This window comes from Ruditapes philippinarum, unplaced genomic scaffold, assembly GCF_026571515.1.
Source record: "Ruditapes philippinarum isolate M1 unplaced genomic scaffold, ASM2657151v2 ctg1338_1_1_1_1, whole genome shotgun sequence".
NCBI classification, from domain to species: domain Eukaryota; kingdom Metazoa; phylum Mollusca; class Bivalvia; order Venerida; family Veneridae; genus Ruditapes; species Ruditapes philippinarum.
The window spans coordinates 1,491-20,561 of NW_026858838.1; the positions used below are offsets into that span (position 1 = coordinate 1,491).

At 32.6% G+C, this 19,071-nt stretch overlaps 1 protein-coding gene and 1 pseudogene across 1 annotated transcript; both read right to left on the reverse strand.

Moving 5' to 3' along the window:
• Positions 1-415: 415 nt before the first annotated feature.
• LOC132754445 (peptidase M20 domain-containing protein 2-like) lies at positions 416-6,665 on the reverse strand. The gene is given in 9 exon segments (XM_060745073.1): positions 416-648; positions 1,234-1,486; positions 1,878-2,032; positions 2,874-3,016; positions 3,622-3,770; positions 4,145-4,316; positions 5,363-5,463; positions 5,465-5,636; positions 6,499-6,665. Coding segments are annotated over 8 exon segments (1,194 nt in total). The 5' UTR covers positions 5,558-5,636; positions 6,499-6,665; the 3' UTR covers positions 416-520.
• A 3,545-nt stretch (positions 6,666-10,210) lies between these two features.
• LOC132754456 (peptidase M20 domain-containing protein 2-like) lies at positions 10,211-15,209 on the reverse strand (annotated as a pseudogene).
• Between the last annotated feature and the right edge of the window lie 3,862 nt (positions 15,210-19,071).

The window sequence follows — 19,071 nt, forward strand, 5'->3', positions numbered from 1 at the left end:
CACAAAAGAGTAGCTAGTAACAAATAACTACCATTGTAATTCAAACAGAATTATTGAAATAACATTTCTTGGTTCATCGGTTTTGTTGAATAAATTTATATAAATTATAACGCGTTGGTTACTTTGTTTGTAAACATGCATACGTTAATTGTATTTAGCTTTGTAGTTTTTTCTTTTGATAATATCGGTACAAAAATAAGTATTATCATTTCCTAAAAGACGTAAACAAGTATTTTAAAAGAGGGTGGAAGTAAGGAAAATGCACTTTTAAGTAAAATCAGTTTGGCTCCATTTTTCGAACAAAAAGTGGAGCTATTGTAGTGACCCTCTCGTCGGCGTCGGCGTTGGTAAACCAAAGTAATGTGACCGGTTAAGTATAGGAAATAACAAAAGTAAATGTCTTTTTATGAACGTATTATTCTTTTTATCTAATTAAAAGAAATGCAAAATGATGTCGAGATTATTCTTCAATATCTATTAAATGTAAACATAAAACAAGATAAGTTCTCTAATCTTTAGTTTAAGATTTGCCGCTGCGATATTCTTCTTTTATTTGGGCTAGCAGTTTTGGATCTTGTAAGATGTCGATAGCAGTGACTGCAATGGCTTTAGCGACAGCAATGGTATATTTCTGTGCCTCTTGATTACCTGTAATAAATTTAATGTATAGAAAATAAGAACACCTATAGAAGTCCAAAATATCAAAATTGAAAAGCAGTCTCGTTTTGATTGATTTTAATTATAAACGGCACTGCAAATTACAAGCTGTCGACCATGCCCCCTAGCACCGGCTTAAGCAAAATTATTCATTTAACATGATAAGGCAGAATGTTTGCATTTAGAAACATCTGAAGGTGTGTTCATACGGTGGTTATCATTGAACTTTCAATGAGACATGTCAGAGGCATATCATGAAATGCAACGTATGGTTTCTAAGTATAAGAGTGCGTGTGTCCTAAACGTGAAAACAATGGGCGAAACTAAATAAATAGAATTTTGAAAGAAAATCAGAGGTTATGAAGCTTATAGGTATACCTAAATATTTTAAAATTGATAAATGTTAACAAAATGATATCAAAATAATACCAACTTAAGCTGAATTACAATTTTCATAAATTCTTAAATTGATCTTATTCTTTAATGAATTTGAGTTCATGACTGGGGAAGAAAGAAGTGCAATATCAGTCCTTTGATCTTTAATGTAAATATGTTTCACATTTGACGTTTCATTACCTGATGCCACTGTGAATTCTTTCGTATGATTAATTGCATCAGTCCCAATGTAAAACATGGGATGTATACTCGGCGTTTCATACGACACATTTCCCATATCTGTAGATCCCGTCGGAACATTTCCATCAAAGTGTGCGACACCGTGTTTGTCGAAGTCTATGCCTAGTTGTGTAGCATTCTTATAATACAAATCACTCATTGTTTTGTTATTCTTCATGTCGTAGTAAGGTCTACCCGACCAGCTAATTTCTGCCTAGAAATAAATGTAAACCATCAATTACACTGCCAAAACATCTAATGTCTAACAAAGGTCTAAAGTGTAAGCTACTAACTTTGGTACTTGATACTGACACTTGATACCGAAATAGAAATAAAAATTAATTGAAATTAAACTGTGAACGTACTACATGATAACCATAGAAAAATGCTGACAAAGGAATAACATGGAACATTTTAGCATGCGCTACAGCCTATTGAAATAGATAAAGGATTGAAGCTAATCGATACATAAATGCTGTTAAGAAGACAGTATATATTTAGGGAAATCGCCAAACTGACAATGGCAAATTCAATTTCAAAGCAATAAATAAAAACGATAACACAAACTTTGCTGAGTAAAGTTTTTGATATTCGAGATACTCAACTGTACATCCTGTAGCCGCTGCTGCACTCTCGAAACATTTATCTAACTTGTCCATCAATACAGTGAGTTCGGATTTAGTGGGTGTTCTTGCGTAAAACTCTAATTCTGTGAGGTCGGGTATAATGTTTGGTTTTGATCCACCATTTTTTATTACACCTGTAATAAGGCCGTATTTATCAAGCATAAGCACGGTTAACAAGATGAAAGAAAGTAAGAAAATTGGGATTAAGATATGTACCTTTTATCAAAGTGTAACATGACCATAATGAATGAGTCATTAACGTTGCGTGAGTCGTTAACAATTAATTCTTAACAAACTTAAAAGATTTCAAACTCTCACTTTAACATTTTTAATATATCAACTTTTTTAGAAAAATAAGAGTATTAACGATGTAGATGTAGCTGACTGGTAAATAAATTATAACTATCTTAATATATGAATATTTAAGAACTTCTTATTGCTTTCTCGTCGTTCGATCTACATAAACTATATTTTCAAATACATTCAGGAATTGCTAGTTTCTCCGCAATTAACCGACTACGTTTTATCTTACATGATTTCTGAATCATGAGTGACAATTAACCATTCGACTCAATGTTTGAGAACAATGGTCATGCCCGATCTTGGGCAAGATGTATTTTTTCCTTGAACATTGATCTCGGTCTTTGACTGTAATGGCCATTTGGCCCACCACTTACTCCGAAATTATTTGGGAATAGTAGTTGATTGCTTGAAGAGAAACTCGTTACTACTGTTGGGTTATCTAGTCAGGTGGCGACCCCTGGATTACTAATACGACGCTCTCCTTATTTGGAAAAGCGGATGGGCAGGACACCTTATCAATTTGAAGCTGTAAGATGATGTATTATTTTCTCTGTAAGCTGTATTAGATACTTGGGATGACACCAAACAAACAAAATATGGATGTGACAAATATATTTAACCATTCTTCAGAAGTTTCTATGCAGAAAAGAGGATGTTTATAATTTTACAAACCATGAACTCTCCATGTTGGTTTAAACTGCTGTCTTTGACAAGAGACATTCTGATAACATAACACGGCTGCGTCAAGAGCGTTGACACCGTTCCAAGGGAAAGCACTCGCATGGGCTGATTGTCCATGATACTTGACAGTTACCCTGAAATAAAAATATTGTTTCAATACTTTTCCTTAATCATACGTACAAGACGATCAGTGTTAATTTCAATATCGCTTTTATAGTTAACAAAGTTATTATTTCCTTAAATGATATCATTAGATTTATCTATGATCGTATTGTTTTCAGTTTATTACTTTTTTATACAGTTTTTTTTTTCTCAAGAAGAAACTTTTCATTAATAGGTTTGACTTTGTTGTGAGTAATGCTTTCGAGGGATTACATTTTTTCCGGATTTATACTACACAACAGTGTTGTGTGGCAGCTGTAAAATGTTGCCCCATACTTCCCTTATTTGAGCGATCATTAATTCCAACACGTTTACGAGTAAGTGTTGAAAATTGAGAACCGCTCAAGTCGGTGCCAGGGATGTTGCACTGCACAATTTCATTATCTGTCTTGTCCACACTCAATCAAACCAAGTCTGCAGTTTTCATGCAATTTTGTTTCGAGTAATGCTTCCGAGAGATCACACTTTGTCCAGAATTTTATATCAATAAATTTATAAATGCCTTGAATTCTATAATTTCGGACAAGGGCCTTATCTTTTTAGTTTTTGCACGAAAAAAAGGAAAATAAGAACGAACTGTTCAATAGCTAGGGAATGAACTGCTGCAAGATTGAACGATGATGGATGTGCCATCATTGCTATATCAACGTCCTTGAAGACTCCAGCTTTTATCATATCAATTTTTCCACCGCCACCTTCTTCTGCGGGTGTACCGAGTATAGTAAGCTGAAATATTTATATCATATTACTGAAGGTTTACATGTATTTCCAGAAGACACAAGTTGAATTTTTCACTGCAACGTTATAACAGCTAATTAGATATACATGTAATATAATAATAATTATGGAACATGCTTTGGGTCGATCAAAACATGTCAATCAAAAAACGCAGTTTTAATCATGATCTTCATTTTTTTCTTTTAAACTACGTTTAAATTCTCATCGTAATATGATCATAAATGTCAATGTGATTTTCATTTAAATCAAAGAAAGCCGCACACAACTTCAACAAAACTTTTTTGTCTTCTTAAATTTCATGTAGCATATTTGCTCTTACAAGTAAGTGTACATCATTATGAAGGTATCGTTGATCTAATTACCTTTCCGAGGGGTTTCTCGCTGTTTCCTAGAGCAGCTCTAATACCAATACCAGAAGCCAAGCCGACCTCTGCGATCAAGTTATGTCCGCAAGCATGACCTATCAGAGGCAGAGCGTCGTATTCACATATAACAACAATATATGGACCGTCTGAGTTCTCGCCAAATGTCGATCTACACAAGGACAAGATATAAAAGGAAGAATTGTCATTTTTCGTTAACCTAGGAAACTCTTTATTCTTCCAATTCGTAATCCTGTTGATAATACTTATAACAATTTTGCGCTTGCTTTCTTTTTTAAAAACACGAAATGTTAAACTACATAATAATATTAGATAGTTAAATGTCATGTTAGTATTCAGTATAAATACCATTGTGTTATAAATACAAAATAAAATAGGTTATAACCTAATTGTAACAATGATACTATGCTAACTTTATGCCCTCACTAAATAAGTTATACATTTTCAAAGTTATATATGTATAAGATGAATTCAAATTGACAAATTTGTTAAATGGTTTACAGATTATAGTAAAACATAATCAAAATGTATTGCTACAAAAGACTGCCATACATTTTAATCAAATATATATGGTCCGGCGTGCAAAGAACATTGAGATATATAGTTAGTTTTTAATTATTCATGCGAAGAAGGAAAGTTTAATGGAAAAAAAAGAAATAAAATGGTGGAACGTAAAGTTTTTTGGGTTTCTTCTTATTCACTTGTACGCTCAGTGTATTTACTTGAATAAGTATCTACATGTAAGTATAATAAATGAAATCAGGTGAAATTATCATGTTTTAGCATTTGATTATTATAAAAAGTTAACAGAACATGATTAAAACTGAAATATTAATTCAGAAATAAAAAATGTTGTTTTTTGTGTGAAATGACCATTTATTAGCTTTATGTTGTAGTATACGGACGCCTGCATGAGAAAATCTTTACGTCCTTCAACAAATGATGTCAAAAGACTGTGACGTTGTTTCTGACGTTAAAATAAACCGTGGATTACTTTTGAAATGTTAAAGATAAATGTGATTAACATTTATTATTTTATGTATTACTTATGTTGGCCTACAGCTTTGAGTGTGTATAACTTTTATTCTGTAATAAAGAAAATCAATGACAAAATGCATTGCTTGTTATGAAGTACATGTGAGATTAATTCATACTTGCAGAACGGGATTGAAATGAAACCAAACAAAAACGATATACCTAAATCCTGTCTTTGTGATATAGTTTCTTTCAACTTGAAACCCTTTCTTCTCAAGGAAAGCTGTGATATTAGCGTGTGCTTTTACCTCCTCGAAATTTTCCCTCCGGGTTTTCCCAAATATCTTTACTGATTTTGTCTAAATCTGTAACAATTGTGTCTATTGCATCGTATGCCTTTTGTTTTAAGTCCATCATTTCTGGTTGTCATACACTGTTAATAGAGGCTTCCTTTCATAGAAAAATGAAATGATCCATCCTCTGCTATGGATATACTCTGCAATACAAGGGTAATTACGTGATCTTGCATTTATACAGATACTCTGTATGGATATACAGATACTCTGTATGGATGAACATTCACGTTTGATCTACTGAAAATAAGAACATTGATTTGTGTAATCAGTTAAAGGTTAGTTACTTAAAATGAAATCAGGTTGATAGTTAGTTAATGTTTAAATATCAATAATGATGTTTATAGCCTTCTTATATGTTTTGAAATTCAGAAAAAACACCTCATCGAGATTTATACTATAATGACCATTTGATGACATTTAATTTTGGTCATGATATTACGGTGGCACAGAGGGTGTCCATGTGTGTATTATAATTTATCTCGTGCGCACGAGATACTGTGCTCCTTTGATAACTATTTAACATTTACTTCATGATATTGTTTTTGCTTCTTTTTTTTTGTTGTTGTTGTTGTTTTGCTAAAGAAAACCGAATTATGTTTATATGACTATGACATTGCATGATTCTTTAGATTATTTTGGTGTATATTTCATATCATGAGTCATATTTATATTTCATGTAATCTTAACAGTATCCATGATCAATAAAATGTTGGTAAATTATACTGTATTGTGTTCAAAAAGTTTTATGTGATCATCAGTGCTTTACCTTGATGCACAGCCATTTTAAACTATTATTCGATTTTATCATTTTTACTGAATTTTCAGTATTCATACTTAATGATGATATGTACAAGTACTATCATATAAATACATGTATATTAAGGTGACAAGTACGTCATTTCGTGATCAATTTTACCATTAAAGATATTTATTTCAAAAACCAAACCAGTATGAAATGTACATTGAAATACATGAAAGTAATATATCAAATAACAACTATACCTTGCAAATGATATGTAGAACTGTTATAATTAAAAGTAACCGTCCATCTATTTATTATCCTATTTCACCCAAATACAATTTTCATAAATTTATAATCCTACTCGGCCTAGGTAAACAAAGTCGAGATTTATCTCTATATATAGAACACATGTCACTGGTAATTTAATATGTTGTAATGGTAAATAATATCTTTATTCATTCGACTGTAACAACAAATTTTTTTATTTAGGTTTAAACATAAAGTTCAAGGTCTAGTGTTTAGAAAGCTTATAGCCTATTTTTAAACACTATCGTGTTTGATTCCTCAAAATTACTCTGTACTGGTGACATTCGAGAAACAAATTGGGCTTCAAACTACAGGCCTCGTGTTGAAAGGCAGACGACATCTCATAACTACTAAACAACCGCTCAAATGTATAGAGAAACGAGCAATTCTAAAATAATTTGCAAGTACAAAAATAATACAATTTAGGCTATATGCAAATGAAACATATTTTACATGCTTGGTATCGATGTTATTTAGTATAGTTCATAAATTCATAAAAAAAATAAAATCTGTAAACATCAATGTTTACAAATGCACATATACTTGCATGTGATCAGCGTAATGAAACTTTTAAACACATATATACGAGAGAGTATCGGGTGAATGTAAACACGGTAAAAAACTTTGTGAATATATTTAATCTTCGTATAAAATGAGAGTACAAAACCATCGTTTCCTTTCATATCTATTAAATATGACAGTAAACGAGAAAACAGCACAGTTTAAACATACAAATCAAAATCTTGCCGATGTTTAAAATATTAAACTCTTGGATTTGTAATCTCCACTTCCACGTAAATCGAACTGAAGGGACGTAACTTTATTTCTAATATGTTGCACAAAAACAAGAGTTGCTTCCAATGCTACATATTTGCGTCTATATTGATATTTAAAGATAATACGTTATACATTTTGCGACATTAGACGCTCTACATTTAAATAATTAAATGTGTTCTATTTAAACCTTAAAGTAACCTTAAATACAGTTGTAATTTAAACAATGAATATTTTCATATTTGCGATAAAAATATATACTTTTTTCGGAAGGTTTCTCTCATACAATTGCAAAACAAGAATAAATTACATTTAAATATTTTTTGATGTGAGACCAGTTAAATAACAAGAGGCACTATTTTCAATTTCGGCATCGGTGACAAATATCCAAATGTTCCTAATATTCTGTAAGTATATCCTTGAAGTGAAGTATTATCTTTGAGATTAATTTAATAAATAAATGAGTTTTGTTTATAGACCTTTTTACGACGCGGTCCGTTGCTATGAAAAATCGACCGGAAGTAGTATTTCCCCGCACATGCGCAATCTGCGTAGGGCAAAAAAAGCATAATCTAACATAGAAATATAGAAGAAGTTCATAGACAATTCCGAGTAAGTTTAAGGTAAAAGGTAGAAAATTATATAAAATAGCTTTAAACAAAAAAAAGAAAAAATTGCTTTATAGCTTTGTTGCCAAGATTGCCATAAAAAGGCATGGAAAAGGAAATTGTTTAAGAATTCCCCCTTACGGTGGACCCGCTCACGGTCACGGACCTGACATTGAGATTTTTTTTCTAGAAAATGTGGAATTATATCTTTGATTCAAATGGGAGTCAACTCGATTGTTGTTGTAATAGTTCATAAAAAAAGATAAAAAAAATTAAAACATATAAAATCGAGGTTAATTAGCATTCTGAAAATAGTCAGAACAGGCCCGATGATAATGCATTTTTAGTGTTCAGTTTACCTGATTTCACCCTTTATCTGACTGTGATGCACAACAGATAATTTTTAGTCACATAAATATATTTTAAAAGTTGTTTTTTCAAAATCTTTAAGGAAAGTGAAATAACACTCATTTTATCCAGTTCCTCGTAACACATGTTAGTATTTTTTTAATGAAAGTCACACTAATTGTCACTTCACAAATCAATAATCATTGATGAGATCGGTATATATAAAAGTTACTTAAATTACGATTTTCATAATAGTACGTAATTATGGTTCTAAAACACTACAGTATCTAGCTGGAAACAAAGAACCACGGTCGCGTGTCAATCTGTTTGTCACTTACCGCCTGGCCAATCCAAAGAAATGTACAATACACATTGTGTAATATTATGTAACACAGGGGTAATAAAATTTAATCTTTAACACCCTGCTCTTTAAATTTAAATTACGGATGAATAAGTCGTCTAATGATACCTTAATTAAACAGACGTATTTTGTATGCGCCTTTTGACCATTGGATTATTAGTCCTGCATATTTATTATATATGTTATAAATATCAATTGACGTTTTAAGTACTTACCGCTCTAAGTCATCCAAACATTACTGTCTTCTGGTTAATATTACATGGAATCACGACTATAAAAACCTTAAAGTATCAAACACTGTTGTCAATTTTACTACGCTTTTGCTCTACGCAGAATGCGCATGCGCGAAATGCAACATAGGTTGCTATGGAAAAATGTATTGTAAAAAGGTATATACCTTAAAATAACTTTAAATACAATTGTAATGGATATTATTTTCATAATTATTTGCGATAAACAAAAAGAAGGTTTCTCTCATACAATTGCCAAAAAAAGTGTTAAGAATGAACTGTAATGTGGCTTTTCTTTCAAATCTTGCGAAGAGTGTCAACAGTCCTCTTTCAAACTTGAAAAATATTATGATAACTTTATATTATAAAATGGAAGGAACATTCTTAACCCTAGAAGCGAAAATGATAAGCATTTTCCACCAGTAAAGAAATTTTGAGGTCGCAACAAAATTACATGGCAATTGTAGACTCGGAGTCAGTCCATCCTGCACATTGTTCCATTGCTATTATTAGTACTTCATCTTAGAATTCCAGGTTGCGAACAATGTTTGAACATGAGTATTCTTACATTCCATTTGAAATGAGTGTGTTTCACATTTTTCTAATCCAGAAAATTCATCTACGAAGATGTTCCTGCGTCTGTGTAAGTCTTTGTCGCTTTTATCTGGGCTAGTTTCGTTTTTTTTAAAGAAGACTTCTTACAACTGCTTTTTTTGTTTGTTAAATTCAATTCTTTGTTACTATTTGCTAACAATTTTACAATGACGTTAACGAAAACTTTTAAAGTGCATTTTCTATATCTATACTTGTCTACGCCTTTTAAGAAATGAAGGTAATTATTTTTTGTACCAATTTTATCGACAGAAAAAATACAAACTTTAAGCTTAATGCAAACAAAGGAAACAACTAGTTACACTTTATATACATTTATTAAAACAAAACCGATGAATTAAGAATGTTATTTCAATAATTTTGTTTGTTTGAATTTCAATTGTATTTACTTGTAACTAGCAACTTTTTTGTGGTCTGTAGTTTTTCAATCATTTTAGCTTCTTTTGTTTTTGAAGAAAATGTGGAGTTATTGTAGTGACCCTCTCGTCGGCGTCGGCGTTTGTAAACCAAAATAATGTGACGATGAAGTATAGGAAATAACAAAAGTAAATATCTATTTAATGATTATTTTTCTTTCTATCTAATTTAAAAAATGCAAAATGATGTCGAGCTTATTCTTCAATATCCAACAACAACAACAACAACAACATTTATTAAGCATTAAACACCTGAAAGGTGCATATAGCCAATATTTACAATCATATACTGATGTGAACTTGAATATCCGTTAAATATAAACATGAAACAAGATAAGTTCTCTAATCTTTAGTTTAAGATTTGCCGCTGCGATATTCTTCTTTTATCTGGACTAGAAGTTTTGAATCTTGTAAGATGTCGATAGCAGTGGCAGCAATGGCTTTAGCGACAGCAATGGTATATTTCTGTGCCTCATGATTACCTGTTATAAATTTAAAGTATAGAAAATAAGAACACCTATATAAGTACAAAATAGCAAAACTGAAAATGCTGCAGACTCGTTTTGATTTGAATTTCATAAAACATCTAAAGGTGTGTTCATACGGTGGTTATCATTGAACTTTCAATGAGACATGTCAGTGGCATATCATGAAATGCAACGTATGGTTTCCAAGTACAAAAATGCGTGTGTCCTAAACAAGAAAACAATGGGCGAAACTAAATAAATAGAATTTTGAAAGGAAATCAGAGGTTATGAAGCTTATAGGTATGCCTAAATATTTTAAAATTGATAAATGTTAACAAAATGATATCAAAATAATACCAACTTAAGCTGAATGACAATTTTCATTATTCTTAAATTGATCTTATTCTTCAATGAATTTGAGTTCATGACCGAGAAAGAAAGAAGTGCAATATCAGTCCTTTGATCTTTAATGTAAATGCTATGTTTAACATTTGACGTTTCATTACCTGATGCCACTGTGAATTCTTTCGTATGATTAACTGCATCAGTCCCAATGTAAAACGTTGGATGTATACTAGGTGTTTCATACGACACATTTCCCATACCTGTAGATCCCGTCGGAACAGTATCACTACAATGTGTGACACCGTATTTGTCGAAATCTATGCCTAGTTGTGTAGCATTCTTATAATACAAATCACTCATCGTCCTGTGATTCTTCATGTCGTAGCAAGGTCTACCCGACCAGGTAACTTCTGCCTAGAAACATATATATGAATGTAAATATCTCTTTATTCGGGATACAAAACAAAATGCTTACAGATAAGTATTCTTATGAGAAAATGAAATATGCAGTTTCTCTTCCTAATGCACATGACTACACTTTTAAAATCTATTTTGTGGTTTGTGTAACTAAGTTAATGTATCTTTTTTATTTAAATAGATTATAATGAACAGTTAAATCAGAATGTTAATGTTAAATGTTATTGGACATTTCTATCTAAAAAAACATCAATTTACCAATGATGACAGGAAGTATTTCAACTGTGAAAAAATAAATGATGTTTTGAACCTCTAGAACCAAAATTATTTCGACATTTTATCAATTTAAAACGGACTTCTTGAATGTAACGAGCGTTCAAGGACACGATAGCAAAGGGACACGATAGCAAACAATATTCTTGCAGTTAATGCAACTGTTCGAACAAAATGTATATATGACAAAAGAAATACATTGAAAAAAAAGTTAAGCATGAACTTCAGCGCCAATTAAAACATATTAAGAATAGGTTATATTATAGTATTTTCCCCTCCGAATCAAGAATATTATGCTCCTGGTGGTAGGTTGATATTACGTAAAATGGCCACATTAACAATTGCCAGTTGAAATAAAAAGGAGGACAAAACGTTCACACAAACTTAGCTAAGTGAAACTACTTAACTGCACATCCGGTAGCCGCCGCTGCGCTCTTAAAACATTTATTTAACTTTTCCATCAATTCAGTTAGTTCGGCTTTAGTAGGAGTTCTGGCGTAAAACTCTAATTCTGTCAGGTCAGGAATAATGTTTGGTTTTGATCCCCCATTCTTTATAACACCTAAAATGAGACTTAATATAGCACTAGAAACAAGATGAAAGATAGAACGAAAACAACAGTATTAAGATTACTCAGGATATCATCACCTTTTTAGCTTGTATTGACGGAATTTTTAAGTTATTAACTGTAACATGAGCATTGTTAACGGAACACAAGCCAGATTAAACTTTAGATGACCTAGGCATTAACGTTGTAAGAATCTTTAATGATAAAACATAAACAGAATGAACAAATTTTAAGAAATTTTGAAAATCTCTTCCAATAGAAAGATTTCATAAGTTCATAACAATTGTAGTTCATAAATTACTGAACTCATTACAAATATAATATCCAAATATGGCAAGGGATTTCTTAACACATTTATTTACAGCACAAAATGCATCATACCAGTTGTACCGTATTAATCTACCGATCAGCATCTTAAAGGCTACATATAATACTGGTTAATAAAATATTATAAAAACAAACTGTTCTATGTATGCACTAACATAATATATACAATCATGTTGTATAATCAAATATCTGGAGAAAGGGTGATCTCTCAGAGGCAGTAATCACAACAAAATTAGATGAAAATGATTGATTGATTGATTGATTGATCGAGTGATTAAGCGATTGATTGATTGAGTGAGTCTGTACTTGAGGAAGTATGAAAAAAGTTTAACATCCCTCACGCATCTCTAGCACCAGCATGAGTGGTACACAATTTTCAACACTTAATGTTTTGGAAACTACAAGCTAACATCTTAAAAACCATATTTACGTTAATAGACAGACATATTTCTGAACATTTGAAACTGATGGACATTATATAATATACTTACATGCCAAATAAAAACACAGACACTGAAATTCTTCAAAAGATATGCTGCCGAACCAATTGTCTACGGACAAACAGGAGGAAGGACAACGCCCTAAGGGTTTGCGGGCCATTATTCAAAAGTTTCCTTGACGAAAGGCTCTCTCTAACGAAACTGCGGAGTAAAATAAAGATAATCGGAGCAAAAGAAAAGATAATTTTATCGAAACAAACCATGACCTCGCCATGTGGGTTTAAACTGCTGTCTTAGACAAGAGACATTCTGATACCGTAACACGGCTGCGTCAAGAGCGTTGACACCGTTCCAGGGGAAAGCACTGGCATGGGCTGACTGTCCATGATACTTGACATTAACCCTGAAATACAAATATCATTAGTATTATCCTTACACTTATCCTGTTTTTGTATTAAACAAACACACTATATCATAATTTCTGTCAAAACATGGAAATATAACACGTTCCATCAAGAATTGAGTTATATCTTTTGTATTGTAGTAAGTTACTTCTTATTTTTTCCGGGTTTTTTTGGGGTTTTTGTTTTGTTTTTTGCTGCTGCTGCTGCTGCTGCTGCTGCTGCTTTTTTTGTTTTTGTTTTTGTTGTTGTCGTTTTTTCACTGCTCTCATTGTTCTTAATTTCACAAGAAACTAAAATCTCATAAATGTTTTCAATTTATAAGAATGGACACTTTTAAATAATTTTATGTTTCTATGTAACGAAGTAATGTAGAACGTACTAATCAATAGCTAGGGAATGAAAGTCTGCAATATTGAACGGAAATGGGTGTGCCATCATTGCCATATCAACGTCCTTAAACACTCCAGCTTTTATCATATCAATTATGCCTCCATCACCTTCCTCTGCGGGTGTCCCAATAAAATTACATATTCTGGAAGTATAGAAAACAAAATCAACAAGAAAGGGCGGCGTTCAATGAACGCAATGAAGTCACAAATTGATTTAAAACTCAGAAAGTGTTGAATGAAATTTGAGATGATAAAATACAGGAGGAGTTTTTGTATTTATAGCTTTAGACCATACACTTAATTTAAACTGTATCATCCCATCGGTACATCCACATCGAAGAGTGGCACAGTACATCGGAAGAATATTTAAAGAATTCTAGATTGCAGAAAATAAATAAAGATGAGATCTGCGGACGAGCTGCCGATGTCCTGACTGAAGCCGAGGGGTTGGTATGGGACGAATTGAAAGGCTGCTAGGACATGTGAGTCCCTATAACGAAGTGCTGACCTGAAAGGCAGACCCTTTGCTTGGCACCAACAGCCCTAGGCCTTACAGGGCTTTACCACCTTTATATATTGTATTGGCTACTGTACATTCAGGTTCTCATTGACCTTCTTTCCTTGGCAAATACTCTGTGATTTGTCCAAAGGTTACCTATCACCATTTGACTTGATTTACGTTTAATCTGCTGTTTTAGACTTATCTGTCTGATTCATATATCTCTTTCATGCTACAAAGTTATTTCTCAATCCTGTATCTATTCAGTAATTATTTCAAATTATTCGCACAAGATCGTTATATGATCTTCAACATTAATGCCGATATGATTTAAATTTCAATCAAAATTATCCCAATTCGGTAAAACAAATTCGTCTTACTAAATAAAATGATACACGATGTCCTATTGTTAAGTGTAAATCACTTAAGAAACACCGGTTATTTAATTACCTTTCCGATGGGTTTCTCGCTGTTTCCTAGAGCAGCTCTAATACCAATACCAGAAGCCAAGCCGACCTCTGCGATCAAGTTATGCCCGCAAGCATGTCCTATCAGAGGCAGAGCGTCGTATTCACATATAACAACAATATGTGGACCGTCTGAGTTCCCGCCAAATGTCGATCTACACAAGGACAAAAAAGAGAACAGAAGAAAATGTAACGATATATTGTTTCAACACTACATGTATAAAATACTTTTATTATCAGAATCATTTACTATTTTTTCAAGAGACAGTACCCTCTCCTGCAAATTTAAAAAGGTGACTGTTTGGGTATATTCAATATGTAGTAAATGATAACTCGACATTTGTACCGTGTTGATAAAGTAAAAAGCGGCATAGTTGTTTCTTTAATGTCCATGTAGTATTCAGTTTAAATCAAAGAAATATGTCCACGATAGTAAAATATATTACGTTCTGATACAAACATATAATAAGCTAAGCTCAGATGTACAGAAGAACTTTGAAATACCAATTTCAATAAATTTATTTACCTAAAACCTGTCTTTGTGATGTACTTTCGTTCAACTTGAAACTCTTTCTTCCCCAGGAAAGTTGTGATATTATCGTGTGCTTTTACGTCCTCGAAATTCTCCTCCGGATTTTCCCAAATATCTTTACTGATTTTGTCTAGATCTGTAGCAATTGTGCCTATTGTATCGTATACTTTTTGTGGTAAGTCCGTCATTTTTGTTTATCACACGCTTATTGCACAATGTAAATAGAAGTACCTTAATAGAAATCAAACATGTATCATACCAAAGAAATAGCTGTTGGGTCAGTGCATGCTCAGGAACACTGGGATATTGAGTATTGTGCACATATGTATGGACCTACTTTCATTTTTGACCATCTTAAAGGCTCATTCTTTTGTTTTTGTATCTTTTTGCAGATTCCAAACATCTTAGTTGAACTATCTGTTGCTTCTTTTGCTCTGTTGGAAATTAATACAATTACAGTCAAACGTGTATTAAGCGACCGAGCAAGGGAAACACCCAAAACGGTCGCTTAATGAAACGGTCTCTTAAGACAGTCAGCATGATATAAAAGTCAAAATTTATAAATGACATCTTTCTTATGAAGTGGGAATGTTTTTCAACTTCATTTTTATATAAATGTTGAATAATTAGTATGCTACGATAATCTAAATAAATGCAAATGTAAAAAATAACTTTCTGATATTTATTGACAAATAACGTACATGTTTGACATTTTTTACAGAGTTTTTTAACTTCTCCGTTGTTTTTCCTTGTCTCCAACACGAAAACCCTATTAGTGAAGATGTTTTCTGTTGTGCAATGTATAGTAAATAAGTATTTGGTATGGAAGTCAAAATACTAGTTTGTTTAAATTTTGCTACCTTTATGACACATTACTTCAGTGTTACTTTCCTCAGTTGTTAGACATCTAAATTAATATGATCTAAATCCATTGATTCAGTAACTTATTCTTCAAAACTATTCTAAAGCACGTCATTTACACTGAAATACTTTTCGCTTTGATGACCATTTTACGATCAGCTTGTGCAAATTGCTTTTGAAATGACTGTTATAAAATTTCTTATTGGACTATACTCTGCGGCTGATAAACATTTTAGCCGCGCCATGACAAAACAAACATAATGGGTTAACGACCAGCATGGATCCAAACCAGCCTGCGCATCCGCGCAGTCTGATCAGGATTCATGCTGTTCGCTTACAAATCCTATAACAAGTAGAGAAACTAATAGCGAACATCCTGGATCCTGATCAGACTGCGCGGACGCGCAGGCTGGTCTGGATCCATGCTGGTCGCAAACCCATTATGTTGATTTTGTCGTGACGTGGCTCATTTATATTTCAATACTGGTTTCTGTTGGACATGCACTATATTAGCTACAATCCCTGTTTCAGATTCGGCTGGTGTCTCGTCCATTCTAGGTTTGACAGTAATGTTCGAGTCCAATAGAATCGACGTTGTTCTCAACAAATTATAATGACCTTTTATATTTCACACAACAATATTTTTTAATTTTCACAGAACTTTGCCATTTCAATACAATAAGGATTTGATGTGGATTTTGGGGAACTGAAAATGAAATCGAGGCTGACCTATGCAGGAAATTTTGCAAACAATTACAAAATATCTTTTTTTACAGGGACAGATTTACCCATTTAATTGCTCACAAGAATACCAGCAGCACATGAAATGTCTTTAAGTCTTAACCTTGGACAGCTGTTACAGCCATGTTAATTTGCTGTAAGATGATCAGAACTTCGCGCTTATGATTGTTAATGTCATGATTGACTTCGAGTATTACACAACCCCTTTACCGACATGTGTAATACTTTACAAGTATTTGTGTAATACTTTTCAAGTATTTGTTCACCATGCCTCGTGTTAATTCCGATCATTGTACCTTTATTTGGAGCCTATTTATTAAAACTTGAATCTTTCTTGCAAAAATAGGAAGTTGATTCGTTTATGTGGTATTTATGTATTAAATGTAGAAATGCGAATGATTTACAGAAGTCTTGTAAAATTAAAAGATAAACTAATTTCTTCAAAAAATATCTAATGATGGTAAAATAGAAACTATTTAATACGTATACATATACATCTAATAAGTATATATATGAGTATATTTTCTGTTCATCTATACATTATACCTAGTATACTATTAAGTTATGACCTGTACAGATTTTAGTACGATCTGACTACGTGAGTTGCATAAATTTATTGTAAAGTAACTCATTTAAAGACAAATAAATTGCATGGACATACACGAATGGATAATGCATTAACTAGTAATTATTTGAACTATATGAACAAAATAGTTCTTAATCGTTTATTAACCTACTCTTATCCCTCAAGTAGAATTAAATCTAGCTGAAATGAATCTAGGTTTAGCCTTACATAGATAACATATGTCATGAGTAGTTTATATGAAGTAACGTCAAATAAGAACTTTAATATCAAATTGGCTCTTTAAATTTAAGTTTAACTACTAATTTAATTCTTGAGTATGATGGCGGCTAGTAGCTGTCCAATTACAGAGGTGCCGTAAGATGACACACGCCTCTTAAAGCTGTATTTGAGCCGCGTCATGACAAAACCAACATAATGGGTTTGCGACCAGCATGGATCCAGACCAGCCTGCGCATCCGCGCAGTCTGATCAGGATCCATGCTGTTCGCTTACCAACTCTATTATAAGTAGAGAAACTGATAGCGAACAGCATGGATCTTGATCAGACTGCGCGGATGCGCAGGCTGGTCTGGATCCATGCTGGTCGCAAACGCACTATGCTGGTTTTGTCATGACGCGGCTCATTTTATAAAGCATGAAAAGGAGAATAACCGATTGAAACAAGCACCTCTACATTAATATACAGATTTAATACAATTTAGGTAAATCACATACGACAACATTTTAGGTAGTGATATAAATATATAGTTAATAAATTTAAACAAAACTACATGCACAAGTAGAAGTCAATCTGTATATCATTTCGAGTCAAGGGACGTAAATTTTGATTACTTATATGCTACTATCAAACAAGAGTTGCTTCCCATGATATATATATGATGGGTATAATTGTTTATACCGACTTTTCCGAATTTATAAATGTAATACAGACAACGAATATTATGATGTTTAGTAGAAAGATGTACAACTGGTAGATTACTTTATCTTTTATATGTCGTAAACCGTAAGCCCTGCAGATAAAGAGCTAGGACAGCATGCGGATTTGATCCTTGAAACATTAAATCAACTGAAAGTTCCAAATTCAGAGGAAAGGAAATATATTACAAAATAAATCAACAAATTATTATAAAAGCACTGCCATGCTGAAAACTAGAAACCACCGAAGCATTCAAGCTTTCGAATAAAAAACATATCTCAGTGTTAATACGACAGTGAGCAGTTGTGAACCATGCCCTACACTCAGAGACATTTATAACCCGACACTTACATTTTTCTGTATAAATAGGTTATTTATGGACGGAGATTTTGTTCAAATTTGGAGCATACAAAATTCAACATATCATCCTTATTACTTAGAATTATATTTACAATTAATTGGTAAGAAAATAGAGAACAACACAAAACAATTATGCTACTGCAAAATGAAAAATCACAGAATGGCTGTAAATATCGGTACAAAATGAAAAGTCTCTGAGTCCCACTAAAGCAGTTATAATACTTTGTATGTCCTCCCAATTGGCTATAACAACCTCAACACCTCTGTTTCATAGTTCTTTATTCCTGAACAAGGGCTTGCTTGAGTTCCATCAAATTGAGAGGGGCTTCTCGTTGTTTTCTCATACGCGAGTTCAATTCAGTGTTTAGATCTGGTGACTTTGGGGCAGGCCCCAAGCTGTCATAAGAAACTGCGACATTTCCATGAGACAGGTGTTATAACCATAGAAGGACATGCAAAATTATTAGAACTGGTAAAATACAGATTAAGTGGGATTCAGAGACTTTTCATTTTGTTACGATATATACAGCCATTCTGTGATTTTCATTTTGCAGTAGCATATTTGTTTAGTTATTTTCTCTTTTTC